The sequence below is a fragment of the Hemitrygon akajei genome, chromosome 7, assembly GCF_048418815.1.
Source record: "Hemitrygon akajei chromosome 7, sHemAka1.3, whole genome shotgun sequence".
In the NCBI taxonomy this organism is placed as follows: Eukaryota; Metazoa; Chordata; class Chondrichthyes; order Myliobatiformes; family Dasyatidae; genus Hemitrygon; species Hemitrygon akajei.
The window spans coordinates 127,321,821-127,339,292 of record NC_133130.1 but is presented as its reverse complement, the minus strand read 5'-3'; the positions used below and the strand labels follow the sequence as shown (position 1 = coordinate 127,339,292).

At 43.6% G+C, this 17,472-nt stretch overlaps 1 protein-coding gene across 2 annotated transcripts in view; it reads left to right on the top strand.

Moving 5' to 3' along the window:
- The first annotated feature begins 408 nt into the window (after window positions 1-408).
- The window catches only part of chfr (checkpoint with forkhead and ring finger domains, E3 ubiquitin protein ligase), a 93,841-nt gene continuing 76,777 nt past the window's right edge, over window positions 409-17,472 (top strand). For both annotated transcript variants that reach the window (XM_073051926.1, XM_073051927.1), the window contains exon 1: window positions 409-741. In XM_073051926.1, the coding sequence (XP_072908027.1) occupies window positions 633-741 (109 nt within the window). In that variant the 5' untranslated portion in view covers window positions 409-632. The remainder of the gene's footprint in view (window positions 742-17,472) is intronic.

Genomic DNA, 17,472 nt, shown 5'->3' with positions numbered 1-17,472 from the left:
GGCGAGAGACCGTCACGTGCAATAAAGTCTGGTCTTGCCAGCAACATCCATAATTTTAACTGCAGATTTTGTTTGCTGTGGGTCCTACCCTCTACTGGCATCAGGTAATTTAATAAACATAATCAGAAACACGAGAAAGTCTGCAGATGCTGGAAATCCAGAGCAACGCACGCAACATCCTGACGGGCTCAGCGGGTCGGGCAGCGTCTATGGAGAGTAACGCTGCCGGCTCCAGCTTCGCAAGGGACGGAATTCCCCGAAGGGCCAAAGGCGGCCGCAGAGACATGGGCGTGTCACGTGATAGTGGAGCCCCGCCCCAGGATGATTGACGTTGGACACGACTAGACAGCAGTCGGGCTGTTTGTCATTACGGCCAATGGGAGCGCGGTGGAGGCGGGCCCTCGATGGTAGTGGGGTGGCCTGGCCTGGGACGTCCCGCTCCGCCCTGTCAGCTGTTGGCTTCCGGAGAAGGAGGGGTGCGGCGGCGGTCGCGGTGGGAAGGGGCTGGCTAGGAGTTCGAGGGCGAGATGTTGTGATCGGAGGCGGTGTCCCTGCAGTTCACCGAGCGGAGGAGCCTGGTGCCGAGGCTCTCGCCTCCCCGGGTTCCGGAGCCTATAGGCCCCGAAGCCGCCATGCAGCCACTGCAAAGCCAGGCCTGGGGCCGCCTCAGCCGCATTGACCGAGAGAGCGACAGCCACATCCTGCTGGTGAACAGCGAGTGGACCATTGGCAGAAGGAAGGGTATGAGTGGGCCGCCGGGGAGGGGAAGGAAACGTCCTGGGCACTGCGCTAGGGTGGGAAGGGGAGGGGGGACAAGGGGATGCTCCGGGGGCGAGGAGAGAGGCGGGGGGAACTCCGGGGGACGAGGGGAGAGGCGGAGGATGCTCCGGGGGACGAGGGGGAGAGGAGGGGAGAGCTCCGGGGGACGAGGGGGGAGCTCCGGGGGACGAGGGGGAGAGGAGGGGAGAGCTCCGGGGGACGAGGGGAGAGGCGGGGGATGCTCCGGGGGACGAGGGGGAGAGGAGGGGAGAGCTCCGGGGGACGAGGGGGAGAGGAGGGGAGAGCTCCGGGGGACGAGGGGAGAGGAGGGGGGGAGCTCCGGGGGACGAGGAGGAGAGGAGGGGAGAGCTCCGGGGACGAGGAGAGAGGCGGGGGGAACTCCGGGGGACGAGGGGAGAGGAGGGGGAGCTCTGGGGGACGAGGGGAGAGGCGGGGGATGCTCCGGGGGACGAGGGGGAGAGGAGGGGAGAGCTCTGGGGGACGAGGGGAGAGGAGGGGGGGAGCTCTGGGGGACGAGGGGAGAGGAGGGGGAGCTCTGGGGGACGAGGGGAGAGGCGGGGGATGCTCCGGGGGACGAGGGGGAGAGGAGGGGAGAGCTCCGGGGGACGAGGGGAGAGGAGGGGGGAGCTCCGGGGGACGAGGAGAGAGGCGGGGGGGAACTCCGGGGGACGAGGGGGAGAGGAGGGGAGAGCTCCGGGGGACGAGGGGAGAGGAGGGGGGGAGCTCTGGGCGACGATGGGAGAGGAGGGGGAGCTCTGGGAGAGGAGGGGGGAGCTCCGGGGGACTAGGGGGGAGGTCAAAGAGTTGCTGATTGGGGAAAGTGATGGTGGGGGTACGAGGAGGGGCTGATGGTCATTTATTTGGAGGTCATGGTTGTAAGGAGAGTGCTGGCACCACCAGGTTAAAGAACACCTGCTCCCCTTCAACCCATCAGGCTCCTGATCAAAAGAGGATGACCACACTCATTTGCCTATCCATTGAAATATTCCCAAACACAATGATGTCATTTTAAGGACTATTTATCTCATTATTTATTACTATTATATTTGCATTTGCACAGTTGTCTTCTGCACTCTAGTTGATCTTTCATTGATCCTGTTGTAGTTACTATATACGTATGAGTTGCTGAGTTTGCCTGCAGGAAAATGGATCTCAGAGTTGTATGTGCTGATTTATGTACTTGATAATTGGTGAGTTAATTAGGAAGGTGAACTGGAGTGTTTGGACAAAGAGGAATCGCTTTGTGGGTTGGGTGGATTGTGTACTGAGCAGGCTGGGGGGCGGGGGGGGGGGTGGAAATCAAAACTGTAGTTCCTGCAATCTGCAACAGGGAGAAATGCTTGGATTACTCAGCCAGTCAAGCATCATCCGTGGAAAGGAAACAAGTTTGGGTCCTGAAGAAGGGTCTTGGCCCAATCAACTGTCTGTTCCTTTCCATAGATGCTGCCTGACCAGCTGAGTTCCTCCAGCATTTTGTGAATGTTTTAGGTCAATGACCCTTTAGAAGTAAGTAGCATTGGTTGGTATGGCTGAGCTTTGGTATGTAGATCAGAAGAGTTACTGGATTTCAGATTTGCTCACTCTTGTCTGTATAGTCTATGCTTTTACAAGCTGTTATGGAGGGCACAGTTTGCATAACGCTATTACAGTGTCAGAGACTTGGGTTCAATTCCTGCTGCTGCCTGTAAGGAGTTTGTATGTTCTCCCTGTTTCCTCTCATGGGTTTCCTCCCACAGTCCAAAGATGTACTGGTTAATAGGTTAGTTGGTCACATGAGTGTAAACGGGTGGTGTAAGCTCATTGGGCCGGAAGGGATGGTTACTGTGCTGTATCTTTATATAAAAAAATATTATTTGAGAAGTCCTCCAAAAGGAGAAACATTCTTCAGTATTATAGGGATTCTGTTTCCTTAAATTATTGTTTCAATTAAATGTTACTTTTCAGAATCAGGATTGATATTGCCAGCATATGTCATGAAATTTGTTTTATAAAAATAGAGAAAAGAAACTGAATTGCAGTAAGTGTATGTATATAATTGCAAGAAAATGTTAACTGTTTGCAATTACCTGGTTTTCTGCATTGATTACTCATAAAATTTGGTCTGATCTTCATCAACATCACAATAATAGACAAACAAATTCTACCTAAACTAAAAACAACAGACGATTGTACTTTTCACGTCTTTATTAAACATATTGTTTAATCATTCACAGTCTACATTAAAAAAAATTATGTGAACCTCAGGATAATGCCTTCTGCAAAAGCTATTCGGAGTTAGGTGTTTCAATCAATGAGATGTGGGTTGCAGAGGTGCCCTTCTCTATAAAAAAGACACACAAAGTCAGGTTACTGACAGAGCTTGCTCTTCTCAAGAAAGATCTCTGTATATGCACTGTGTCTCAATCAAAGCAACTTTCAGAGGACCTTAGAAGAATTGTAGAGATGCATCAAGCTGGAAAAGGCTACAAAAGCATTTCTGAAGACCTGAGTGTTCATCAGTCCACAGTAGGAGAAATTGTCTACTAATGGAGGAAATTCAGTACTGTTGCCTCTCTCCAAGAGCACAGCATGCCTTGCTGAACGTGAAAAATAACCCAAGGGTTACAGCAGAAGGCCTGCAGAAATCTCTAGAAATTGCTGAAGTCTCTGTTCATGTGTCCACTATAAGAAAAGCACTGAACAAGAATGGTGTTCATGGAAGGATACCGGAGGAAACCACTGATCTCAAAAAAAAAACATTGCTGCACATCTCAAGTTTGCAAAAGGCCACCTGGATGTTCCACAACACCTCTGGGACAATGTTCTGTGGACAGATGAGACAGAAGTTTTCTGGCAGAAAAGCACACCACTGTGTTTGGAGGAAAAAGGGCACTGCATATCAACATCAAAACCTCATCCCGACTGAGGCGTGGTGGAAGGAGCATCGTGGTTGGGGACAGCTTTGCTGCCTCAGGTCCTGGACCGCTGCAGTCATTGAGGAACAATGGATTCAAACTTGTAGCAAAACATTTTACTGGAGAAATGTCAGGGTAACGGTCTGTCACCTGAAGCTTAATAGAAGATGATGCAACAAGACAATGATCCAAAACATGAACAAATCAACGACAGAATTGTTTAAAAAGAAATCCATGTTTTGGAATGGCCATGTTAGAGTCTAGACCGTAACCCAATTGAGATGTTGTGGCATGATCTGAAGAGGGCTGTTCATGCAAGGTATCCCAGAAATATTGATGAACTGAAACAATTTTTTATGGAGGAATGGTTGAAAATTCCTCTTCGCAATTGTGCAAATCTGATCAGCAGCTACAGGAAACATTTAGTGGAGGTTATTGCTACAAAAGGAGGTTCTACCAGTTATTAAATACAAGGATTCACATACTTTGTTCAGCCTGGACTGTTAATGATTAAACAATGCGTTCAATAAAGTCATGAAAAGTACAATTGTTAGTGTATTGAGTTTCGGCAGATTGTGTTTGTTATTATTGTGACTTGGATGAAGATCAGACCACATTTTAAGGGTGAGTAATGCTGAAAACCTGGTACCGTAGATGTCGGATTATAAGCCGCTACTTTTTTCCCACATTTTGAACAGCTTTGAACACTGCGGCCTTTACTACGGTGCGGCTAATGCATGATTTTTTTTCATGCCGCCAAAAACATTTTGCCTCGTAACAGTAGACCAATAAAATTGATGAGTAGTTCACAGAGGTCCAATGAAATTGTACGATAAATCAAGCACACTTTCACAATTAAATTATTGTAAATCAGTCATTTGTACTCCCCCTCATCAACATGGAAAACACTCGAAGAAAAGCATTGTGCTGCCTTTATGGCAGTTATTTAGTTTATAATATTTTCGCTTAGTAATTCATTTGTTAGTATTTTCTAGTTAAAGTTAGAAGTACGACATCCCGGGATACTATGACGTCACATCCGGTTTCGCCGCGTCTTGTGGGAAATACCGGTTTGCGATAAACGGGAAGGTGGGGGCATTAGGCGAGCGCGAAACGCTGCTTTTAAGTTAAAGGCGATCAATAACTTTTCCTGGTAGGCTGCAGTATATATACTTTTTTTACCAGTCGTTAGGAGATATTGGAATGTATACGCAACGTAATTTGTGTGTTACCGATACGTATGTATATTTAAAAGTAGCCGTGTTACAGGCACGGTTCGAAAAAAAGCATTTGCAATATGTATTTGTTTATGTTACCATATGGATTTAATTAAAAGTTAAAAAATCCTCACGTGTAATATCTTTCTGTGTAAATATCTCATATTACAACGTGGGACACCTGCGGCCTAAAATCCGGTGCGGCTTGTACAAGTACAAAATTGATTTTCTTTCTAAAATTAGAGCCTGCGGCTTTTAATCAGGTGCGCTCTGTAGTGCGAAATCTACGGTAATTGCAAAGGGTTCATTATTTTTTTCTTGCAACTGTAAAATAAGTACTGGAAACATAGAAATTTAAAAAAAGTAGTGAAGTAGTGTTTATGGGTTCAATGTCCATTCAGAAATCTGATGGCAGAGGAGGTAAAACTGTTCCTGAATCACTGAGTTTGTACCTTCAGGTTTCAGTATCTCCTTCCTAATGGTAGCAATGAAGAAAAAGGGCACGGCCTAGGTGATGGTCCTTATTGATGGGTGCCAGCTTCCTGAGGCTTCGTTCTTTGAAGATGTCCTGGATACTACGGAGGCTAGAGCCCCGATGGAGCTGACTTAAGTGTACAACTCTGCAGCTTACTTTGATCCTGTGCAGTAGCACCCCCATCCCATACCAGTCGGTGATGCAGCCAGTTAGAATGCTCTCCACAGTACATCTGTAGAAAGTTGTGAGTGTCTTTGACACACCAAGCCTCCTCAAACTCCTAATGAAATACATCTGCTGTCTTTGTAACTGCATTGGTATGTTGGATCTGTAACAGAATTATTACAGTATGACGGCTATTCAGACTGTTGAATTTGTACTAACTCTACACAGAGTTCGACTCCCATCTTCTTTTCCATTGCTCACTTAACCAGCTCTTTTGACTTGTACAGTTGAATCTGTCGCCAATGACATCCCTAGTGCTGCATTGCAGTCCATCACAGGTAAAGCCCTCTCCACCATTGATTTCTGTCATAATTTTATGTATTGCACTGTACTGCTGCTGCAAAAAAACAAACATTTTGTGATGTGAGTAGTGTAATGATTCTGGTGTGGATCTGTATTGTGGACTGAGTGGGAAGGGTGATGGAGAGGGGACGGAGCAGGAAGCACCAGAGATACATTCTGTAATGATGAATAAATTAATTGTTTGGAATCAAATAACCTTGCCTGGTGTCTCAGGGCTGGGTGAGTCTGCACCTGTGCCACCCCCTGTCCCTGGCACTCCTCCTTTGTCACCTGTCCCATACCCTTCCTGTGGTGTCCACCCTCAACATTGACAAATACAGTACTGTGCAAAAGTCTTAGGCATCCTAGCTCTATATATGTATCTATTTATATATTCTAAGACTTTTGCATAGTACTATATTTGTACAGTTTGTTTTTTGCACATTTGTTTGCCCATATTTGTGCATGTTTTCATTGATTCTATTGTGCTTCTTTGTATTTACTGTGAATGCCGCAAGAAAATGAACCTCAGGATAGCGTATGGTGACATGTATGTACTTTAACAAATTTACTTTGAACTTTTGAGCCCTAGCTGCTTAGCAGGTCAGTCCCCTGAACCTTTTCTATCCAAATGTGTGTCCAGGTACCTTTAAATTGTGACATTTAAGAGGCCCTTAGTTAGGCACGTACTCCCTACTTCATTGTACATGAGAGATATGATCCTCGCAGTCGATGCATAATGTGAATATTTATTTAAATGGAGAAAATAAGGATGCGATCCAGAGGGCTTCCTAAGTATGTTTTATCTGTAATTTGTTCACATTTTCATACCGATACGACACAAAAGCAGTACCACAAGGCAACATTCGTATTATATTTCATCAATTTAAGGTAATATTCAATGTAATAAATCATAGAAAGTTAACATACTAGGGTGTACAGTACTCACCAACAGTGGCGGGTGTGTTCGCTCTAGGAGATGAGTGGTTGTTGTGGTGTTGGGCAGCTTTACATGGATAAAGTGGATGGTTGTGGTCGTCAGGATCATATCAAGCACAGCAAGGGGTGAAGGAAGACTCACAGAACTATGAGAACTGTCGGCAGCAGGAGATGACACCGGTTTGAAGAAAGTGGTGAGGGTTGTTTGCTTGGCAGCATTTTGTTTTTCAGCATAAATTTGCTTGTAGGGAAGAAGGGTTGACAGCTGGGAATGACTGAAATGCTGACTCCATTCTAAACTTGGGTCCATGTCCATCGCCATTTGTGCCAAGTGTTCCGACTTCCACCGTTCTCTCACCGTTGGGAAACTCCCTGGATTTTCAAAATTGTCTTTTGCTTGCAACATCTGAGAGATAGTTTGCCGTTAAAAAAAAATACGCCTTGAATGTGGATCACACCGTGGTTGAATCAGCGATGTTGTGTTAGGCGGCAGGAAACGCACTGTTATGTTAGGATGAATGCTGTCCAAATGTTTAGGATGGGCTGGCGCATTGTCAAGCAACAAAAGAACTTTAAAGGAAAGATTCTGTTCCCGGCAGTAGTGTCCCAGAGCTGTGTTACCTTCACCTGATGCTGCGCTGTTTATAATTTACAACTTTTTTTCAAGTATTAAAGCGGTTCTCTGCCGCTTGGCTGATCGCCCAGGACATGACATTGGACGCTTAGGAGGCATAGTTAAATATTCCAAGCACAAAATCACTGCACCATAGGTAAACCAACAAAAGTTTAAGAGCGTAAGATCGCACATCCACACCTTGCCAAAACCAATGTGAGACTGGTGGGAGTGAGATTGTGAGGTGTGTGCACATGACTTGTATTGGCGGGAAAGCGGTGCTCCTCGCATAACTGTGAATCCACATTGTCTGAAGACGCATATAACGAGGATAGGGTGTATTTAAATGAAGTACGTTATTATCAAAGTATGTATACAGAATACAACTCAGATTTGTAGCCTAGACGCCTCAATTGGAGAGAAGCAATGAGGTTTATCATGGGCTCATGCCCCGTCTCCAGGCCACACACCCTTCTTCAAACTTCACCATACTCCCTTCAACTAAGCTAGATAGCTCAGTTGGTCCAAAAAAACACTGTCAAAATGTAAATCTCAAGCTCCAATTGCACACAGCTTAGTAGTGGAATCACATTTGAAAAAGGAAAAGTTCAAAGTATGTATACATCAAACAACCTTGAGATTTGTCTCCTTACAAGCAGTCACGAAAGAACGAAACACAAGAAAGCCCATTTAAGAAAAAGACCATCAAATACCCAATGCGCAGAGAGAAAAAGAACAAGTTATGGAAATAATAAAAGCAAAAAATAAAGTTTAGAACTGAAGTCCATGAAAGAGTCCGTGCACAGTCCCACAGTTTAGTGCAGAGCTAAGCAGACATTGTGGAGCAGTGAGCTGAACCAGCCCATCCTTTTCAATCTGGATAGGTGCTTAAATCGTCGTACAAACATTGGGTTCAGTTGCTTTGATATGCTTTGGGGCCTGGACCCCACTGTTTTGACCTGGCCTGTACCTGACCACTCCAATTCAAAAGTAAAGGAAGTAGTTTTGTGAACTGTCTGCAGGATATCACCATTAGTAAATATTTAAATTTCTTTCTTAAAATGCTGGTGGGACGCAGCAGGTCAGGCAGCAACTCCCTATAGATGCTGCCTGACCTGCTGCGTTCCACCAGCATTTTGTGTGTGTTGCTTGAATTTCCAGCATCTGCAGATTTCCTCGTGTTTGCCTTTTAAATTTCTTTCATTCTAATTTTGATGCTCTTGAAGGAGGAAATGAATTGTTTTCCAGACTGCTGGTGTACAAATTTCCTTTTCAATGCCTCTCAAGTTGTCAGGTTTAGCTTATTGAGTAATTCCCTCTCCTTAGTCGGAGCATATTGTGAATCCCACATGAGGTTCAAGCATGCAATCTATGCTGACACTCTCATGATGGTGCAAAGAGAGTTTCCCCCAGTGGGGAATGCCATCATCCAGGTGAGATGTTGCACAAGTGACCTGTTCTCCCAGATGAGTATGAAAGACTCCACGACACCTTTTCAATTAAGAACGGTGGATTTACCCTAGTGCCATCAACCGATATCTTATTTTAAAAAATGTTTTGTTCATGATGAAATATCAGAAGCTTGCGGCATACAAAATGGCTGCTGCAGTTTCCACATCTCATTTGTGAGAATACTTCAAATATATTTCATTGCCTGTAAAGCAGTTTGGAGCATAATGCAGTGAAATGCATGACAGAAAGACTGCTCTAATGCATTTCTTATTGCTGTACGATCTCTTGGCCTCTTTCAACTCTAATTTTGTCAAAAAGTTCTGCAGTTAAACACAATAAGTATTAATGACCTATTCAACCTTGTAAAGTTCAAATAATATGCAAAAAAAACAAATAACGCAAACAAAAAACAAGCAAAAAAACACAATATAAAACACTACAAAGTTACTGAAAAAATGCAGGCATATTCAGTTTAATCTAGTGCTGTTGTTTGTTATCTGCAGGCCGCAGAGCCAGTCTCAATCAAAATAGTGTCCAAAAAAAGAGCAACCAAAAACACATCACAACGTGAACGTTGAATGTCCAATTCACAGACCGCGTCAATTAAACTTTGCCCAAGGCCCAGGACTTCAGCAGCATCGGGGGAGGGGGTGAGAGAGAATGTTTGTACACAAGCAGTTTCATCCAGGAGCAGCGGACCGAAGGAAGACCAGTCACACACGGATAGATGGCGATGAACGCCCACCTTCCTCTGTCATATTCATTGATTTCATTCTTCCTCAGTGTTTTAATCAGTGAGATTGACAAGAAATGGAATTGATGGTGGGCTTGCAACCTCACCAAACTTGCTCGGAATACCAATTTGCTCATTCAGCCCAAAAACACCACCATATATGGACTGGAGATTCATCTTCTTGCTGGCAGTCACAAAAAAAACACAATAAAATCCACAAAAAAAAACAACAAAGACTGCCATGCATATTTTGGTCTAGATCTGAGCCTGATTCTCTCTGAAGAAAGATGAGTTGGTACAATGGAGTGGATGTTAGTGGACTGACCACTAGACTTCTAGATAATTGATCCAGTGTGAATTTAACTAGCAGTTGGTGAACTTAAATACCACAATTTCTTTTTTTATTGTTAAATTATAGAATGTGAAACTTCAATTGATTCATGTTGGCATTCATTTCAAGGGGACTAGAATATGAAAGCAAGGATGCAGTGTCAAGGCTTTATAAGGCACTGGTGAGGTCTCACTTGGAATATTGTGGGCAGTTTTGGGCCCGCTATCTGGGAAAGGATATGCTGACATTTGAGAGCGGTCAGAGGAGGTTCATGAGAATGATCTCGGGAATGAAAGGGGTGGAGATGTATCTCTGCCAAAGGAGGTGTAAGGCACTCCTTCCCGCTGCAGCCTGCAGGTTGCCCTTGGACCCTGCTCAGGGTCAGGTGAAGCCATGGGAGCCAGGGGTGGATGGCCATATGAGCAGCTGGTGCACACCACAAGCCTTAGTTATGTGACTACTGACACCAGGCAGACAATCTCTGAAGAGGATTGATAATGGCTTGGGTCACCTTTCTTGTAAAAACACTGTCCAGTAGAAGGGAATGCAAACTACATCTGCAGAAAAATTTGCCAAGAACCATCTTGGTCTTAGACCATGGTCACCCACATAACATGATTATATGAGGAGTGATTGGCTCTGGTCCTGTACTCTCTGGAATTCAGAAAATGAGGGTATTTCATTGAAACCCATTCAATGTTGAAAGGCCTTGATAGAGTGGATGTGAAGAAGATGTTTCTTATGATGGGGGAATCTAGGTCACAGCCTCAGAATAGAGTAACGTCCATTTACGTAGAATAAGAGAAATTTCTTTAGCCAGAGAGTGAATCTATGGAATTTGCTGCCACATTTGGCTGTAGAGGCCAAATCATTGGGTATATTTAAGGCAGAGGTTTTGTAGATTCTTGATGGTCAGGACATAAAGGGTTACAGGGAAAAGGCAGGAGACCAAGGCTGGGAGAGAAATGGGTCAACCATGATGAAATGGCAGAACAGATGCGATGGGCCAATTGACCTAATTTTGCCCCAGCGTATGGTTTTTTATATCATTCAGGAAATAAAATGCATCCAGTGTTACTCCAGACTCTGACATGGCTGACTCAAAACTGCTTCATCAGTTCAAGCCTATTCAGTGAGGAGCTTTACACTACACACAAAATGCTGGCAGATCTCAGCACATCAGGTAGCATCCATGGAAAAGAGTTAACAGTCGGTGTTTCAGGCTGAGACCCTTCATCAGGTCTGAGTGAAGGGTCTCAACCCAAAATGTTGACTGTTTAATTTTTTCCATAGATGCTGTCTGGCCTGCCGAGTTCCTCCATTTTGGCTGTATTGCTTTGTATTTGCAGCATCTGCAGATTTTCTCTTGTTTATGAATTATGTTTGCAATGTCCTTTGAGTAAATCAGTCAAAGCAGAAAATAGCCACGTTTGAAACATCAGGTCATGATGCTGTTTTCAGTGTGGTGAGGTAGGAAGTGCTTAGCATGGTGATTTTGGCCAGATAGCGGTTTTGATAATGTTGACTAAAGGGAAGTATTAGCCAATTCACCAGAGATTTCTTGCCCACATGCCAAAATCATACCATAGTATCCAAGAGCCCAAATCTGGACTTGATTTACAGTCTTAACCCAAAAATGAATCAGAATCCAGTTTAATCGCTGGCATATATCATAAGATTGCCTTGCAGCAGTAATACAGTGCAATATATGATTTAAAACATATGAACTACAATAAATGTCCATTATTTGGGACACAGCAGGACCAGTACATTTTGACCCAATTAAACAGACCTAATAAACCAAAGTTTCATGGAAATAGTTAAAAATGTATAAAAAAGACAAACATTTAACTGAGTAACAAATATATTTAAATGAAATGCAGAACAAATTAGAAAATGTCTATTCTACTGTGGTACTATAAAACTTAGTTTCTAATAGTTATCAGAGGAATTAATTTAATATACACTACCATGTTCTTTTGATTGACTGTAAATGAACAAAATCTAGTGCAGATAATAGACTGCCTTCAAACAATACTTTTGGTGATTGCATCCTCCAAATCTTCATTTTCATTGTAACATTCAAGATGATTGCTGATACCCTCAGATTCTTTGTAGTTCCTAACTTGAAGTAGTGAAATCGTTTCATTTTCACTAATGGCCGTTTCTTGCATCTCCAAGTCTGAATACTTGAAACTACAGTGAGCAAAACAGTTTGAATTGTCTTGCTGCTTATTTGTCGCCAACAATCAGTGACAAAAATCGCTGCTTTTTGAACACAAACACAAGCAAGTGACCCTATTTAAAAACTGTTTGCTCAAGCTCAGTACAGTATCTAACAGCCACAGGACAGGCACGTGATGATACTAATTAGAAACTATTTGGCAATAGTCTCCTGTCCCAATTAAGTAGCATAGTGTCCCAAATAAATGAAGGGATTCCTGGCTACTTTCTCGATTTGGTCTTTAAGACTTGTCCCAAATAAGCGGCTGTCCCAATTAACCAAAATCCTCTGTATAAAAAAAATTAAAACTAAATGAGCAAATTTTAATAAAATTAATTAACAAGTTTAAAAAAAAGTGAAATGGTGTATATGGATTCATTGCTCGTTCAGAAATCTGGTGGAATGGATGAAGCTCTTTCCAAAACAGTAAGTGTATCTTCTGTACCTCGATGGTAGCAATAAGAAGAGGGCATGGCCTGAGTCATGGGGCTCCTTAATGCTAGATGCCATCATTTTGAGGCATCACCGTTTGAAGATGTCCTCAATGCTGGGGATGGTTGTGCCCATGAAGGAGCCAGCTGGGTCTACATACTGCCGCAGCTTTTTCCAATCCTTTGCATAGGCCTCTTCGTGCCAGACAGCAATGCAACCAGTTGGAATGCTCTCCATGGTATATGTAGAAATTTGCACCACACTCCCCCATGGTGGGATGATTATTAAAACATTTTTTGAATGAGATTACTCATTTTGAGTCTTGTAAGATTATCTTGTGCTGTATGTAACTTCCATATGTGGTCATTCCCATTTCCTTGTTTCTATATTCATGATTCTGAAAGCTGCTGTGTCCCCTTCCCTGAACTTATGAACAATTTATTTTCTTCTTTGCTTCTGATCAATGTATTCATCTTAGAATTATGTCTCTGCAGGTTAAGCCAAATTAGGTATAGCATTTTGGTGTTATTTGTTATAAAATAGCAAAAGCCATTGATTCAAAGCCTCCATCCAGGTGAGGCGACACTTCACCTGTGGGTCCATTGGGGTCATATACTGAGTCTGGGCACCCAGTGCAGTCTTCTCTATATCAGTGATTGGGAGACCGCTTCACTGACATTTACATTCTGTCCACCAGAAGAAGCAGGATCTCCCAGTGGCCCATTTTAATTCCTCTTCCCATTCCCATTCCCTTTCCGATAGTCAATCCATTGCCTCCTTTACTGTTACGATGAGGCCACACTCAGGTTGGTGGAACAGCATCTTGTATTTAGTCTGGGCAAAAGCCTCCAACCTGATGGCATGAACATTGATGTTTTAAACTTTTGGTAATGACCTCCCCCACTTTCACCATTTCCCATCCCTGTTTCCTTGTCTCACCTTATCTCCTTGCCTGTCCATCATCTCCCCTGGTACTCCCCCCTCTTCTCCATGACCCTCTTCCCTGTCCTATCAGACTCCCCTTTCTCCATTCCTGTATCTCTTTCACCAATCAGCTTCTTAGCTCTTTACTTCATCCCTCCCCCTCCTGGTTTCACATCACCTTGTGTTTCTCTCTCTCCTCCCCCACCTTTTAAATCTACTCCTCATCTTTTTTCCCCTCCAGTCCTGCTGAAGGGTTTTGGCCCGAAGTGGCAGCTGTACTTTTTTCCATAGATGCTGCCTGGCCTCCTGAGTTCCAGCATTTTGTGTTTGTTGGTTCAAAGTATAATATGGCTTGTTGAGAAATTTGATTCAAACCGTGTAGTAACTCTGTCATGGATGTTCCCAAGCCCAATTGCAAAAGAAGTAGTTGAGCATAGGGCTAGCAACCCCATCCCATAAAAACCCAGTGATACAGAAACACCAAAGACTTCATCCCTCGAAGGATCTTTGTCTAGAACAGGGATTCACAACCTTTTTAATGTCAGGGGCCAATACCATTAAGCAAGAGGCCCATGGATCTCATGTTGGGAACCCTGTACAGATGGGCTGCACCTGGACTTGAAAGACTGTCCCAGGACGGAGTACTCAGTCAAGCTGCTGTCAGTGACCTATGCCCCAGTAGGGGGAATGGGCTTAAGAAGAAGTAGTCCTGTAGGAGGCAGACTAGTCATAGGCAAAAGCTTTAGATTTTTAATTAATTTTAATAATTCTGCGGTCTTTTGCAGAAGGGTCTGTACTTCCCTTGCAGTGTTTGGCCTGCATGTTGGTTTTCATTCAGATTCTGCTGTAACTCCATCTACAACAGGGGCTCCCAAACACTTTTTATGCTCTGGACCCCTACCATTAACTGAGGTTGGGGACTCCTGATCTACAAGTTTGCAGATGATACAACTTTTGTGGGTCACATCTCAGGTAATGACGAGTTGAAATGCAAGGAGTTCAAGAGCTTGGCAGCATAACAACAGCCTTTTCCTCAATGTCAGCAAAATACAAGTTCCTAGAAGTGAATATTGCCAAAGACCTGGCCCTAGCATGTAGACACTGTGGCCAGAAAACCTCACCAAATTTTATGAATGCACCATTGAAAGTATTCTATCTGGACGCATCATGGCAGCTGCTCTGTCTGTGACCACAAGAAATTGTAGGGAGTTGTGGACTCAGCTTGGCATTTCATAGAAACCAAGTACCTCTCTGTCATGGATGCTGCCTACACTGCTCGCTGCCTCAGTAAAGCATTCAGCATCACAGGGCCACCCACCCCAGATATAGGACCGTTGGAAGTAGGAGTACAATTAGGCCATTCGGGCCATTAAGTGCTCTGCCATTCTGTCAGGGCTAGTTTATTATTCCTCTCAGTTCTATTTCCTGCCTTCTCCCCGTGACCTTTGACACCTTGACCAATTAAGAACCTACAAACCTCCCTGGTTACTTGGCCTTTGCAGATGCCTGTGGCAATGAATTCCACAGCTTCACTACCCTCTGGCTAAAGAAATTCCTCCTCATCTCTTCTGAAGGGACGTCCTTCAATTCTGAACCTATGAAGGGTGCAGATTTCCTTTTGTTGAAGAACCAAATGGAGTTTTAATTTTAACCTGGGCACAACTACTGAGACTATTTCTAATTCCATATTTACTGCTTGACTGTATAATCATTAGCTGCTGTAATAGGATTCAAATTCATGTCTAGTTTACAAATCTAGTTGCCAGTACAATAATTTAGTCTCTCATAGTCAAGCCCTTTTCCATCTACAAATTTTCTCTCTCATTTGGGATTGACAGACTTGGCAGAAATTATTGGCAAACTTCAGATATTAACATAACAGACAAACATTTGCTGATTATCTTACAAGAAAGAGCACTCAATGAATTGCAGCATTTGTGGGTGTTTTATGTAGAACATAGATCAGTACAGACCCTTTAGCCCATGATATTGTGCCGACCTTTAACGTACTGCAAGATCAATCTAACATTTTCCTCCCACATAGCCATCCACTTTTCTTTCATCCATGTGCCTGTCTGAGCTGTGTTTTATTCATTGTCTGTGGGTATTGCTGGAACCACCAGTACTTACTGGCAATCTCTACCTGCCTTTGAACAAAAAGGCTTGCGGGGCTACCTAAGGGCATTTCAGACTTAAATTCTTGTGGGTCTAAAGTTATATGCAAGCCAAACCAGATAAGCTCAGTGGATTTCCTTTCCACAGGTTTTAATAATTGTAGTTTTATAGAAGTCCAATTGTTCATGATTTTTTTTAAGTCTAAACTTAAGCAGTCATGGTGAGATTTGAGCTCTCATCTTTGAATTACTCATTTGAGTGCTAAATGTAACTTAGGTACCACGCTGTTGTCCCCTGTCAGAAACTTTCTTACATTGAACTCTGTAGTTGAACAAAAATGTTGGGCTAAATTTATGTGACCCAACTCTGTGATCTTCCCAGCTGCAAGATTAACAAGATGTAGAACAAAATCTTGAGGTACTTGCTATTACAAAGCTATTCAAGTATATAAAATGTATATTCTATTCATAACTCTTCATATCACCTTTGCCATAGATTGTGTATAAATAGAATACTCAGTGAGTAGCTTCTATCCATTAGTGAGTATGGCTTCTAATGCAAATTTCTAAGCGGAGGAGTGCCAGGGTGGGGGGGGGGGGGGTGGTGGTTGTTGTGGGTACAGACACACCAGGCAAGGTCATCAAGGTCATTTGATTTATTTGATCAGTTGGTTTATTGATCATTACAGAATGTCACTCTGGTGCTTCCTGCTTCCTCCCCTCTCTCTTCCCAGCCATGATTCCCCTCTCCCTGCCCCCTTCCCAGTCTCAGCCCACAATAGAGACTCATATCAGAATCAGGTTTATCATCACTCACGTATGTCATAAAATTTGCTTTTCTTGCAGCAGCAGTACTGTGCAATACATAGAATTACTGTATGTTCCCTCTTTGCATTAGTTTCCTCGCACATTCTAAATACTTGGGTTAGTAGATCGGGGGCTTTCTATGTTGGTGCTGGAAGTATGGCAACCGGCTGCCCCCGGTATGCATTTGGATTGTGTTGCTGATTGACTCAAACAACACATTTCACTCAGTGTTTCGATGTACATGTAACAAAGCAAATCTTTTTCCTTAAGACCATCCTGTTCTCTAATGGGTTTGTAGGGTGTGGAGTTGTGTTTAGTTACAGCTAGGGCTGAAATAGTGAAGCTGTGGAGTTGCTCAGGTAGACATGATGTTTGGAAGTTGGGAATTGCCTTTTTTGTTTAATTGGAGGAGGAAATTAATTTGTTCCCAGTGGGATGGAATTTCCAACTTTCTTGAGGGGAGGAACTTTTAGTTTTGTTTGACAGATGTTGACATTTTCATTCTCACCGATTGCTGTAGGTGACTGATTTTAGTGTGCTGCATCCACACGCGAATACCACAGTTTCAACTGTGCACCAGCATCGTTCTTCAGATGCTTGATTTGATCCCCCAAGGTCCATGCTTCCTGCTTAAACTTCAGACCTATAATGAGTCAACCTATACCTGGGAAAGTGGTGACACCCCTCCTGTTAGACTGTTAGAGGAGACTCTTTGCATATCTGTGCACTTGTAATGTTACTGTGGCATTGTAATTTCCTTTGGAATCAATAAAGTAGCTATCTGTCTATCTTCCCAGGCTGCTGTATAATGGACTGCTCTTTTTAAAGGACACTTTTGTGACTTTTCCACTCTTACAAGCCTGTTGTAAATGAAGTCTTTGTGCAGAATCACTCAGGTGTCAGCCTCCAGATTTTGTGGAAACCAGACATTAAAGTTAATGGAGTGCATCTCCTCTCCCCGGGGAGGTGTTTGCATTGTGCTATTTATTCTACAATTGCCAAACTAATGTCCCCAGAGACATTAGTGAGG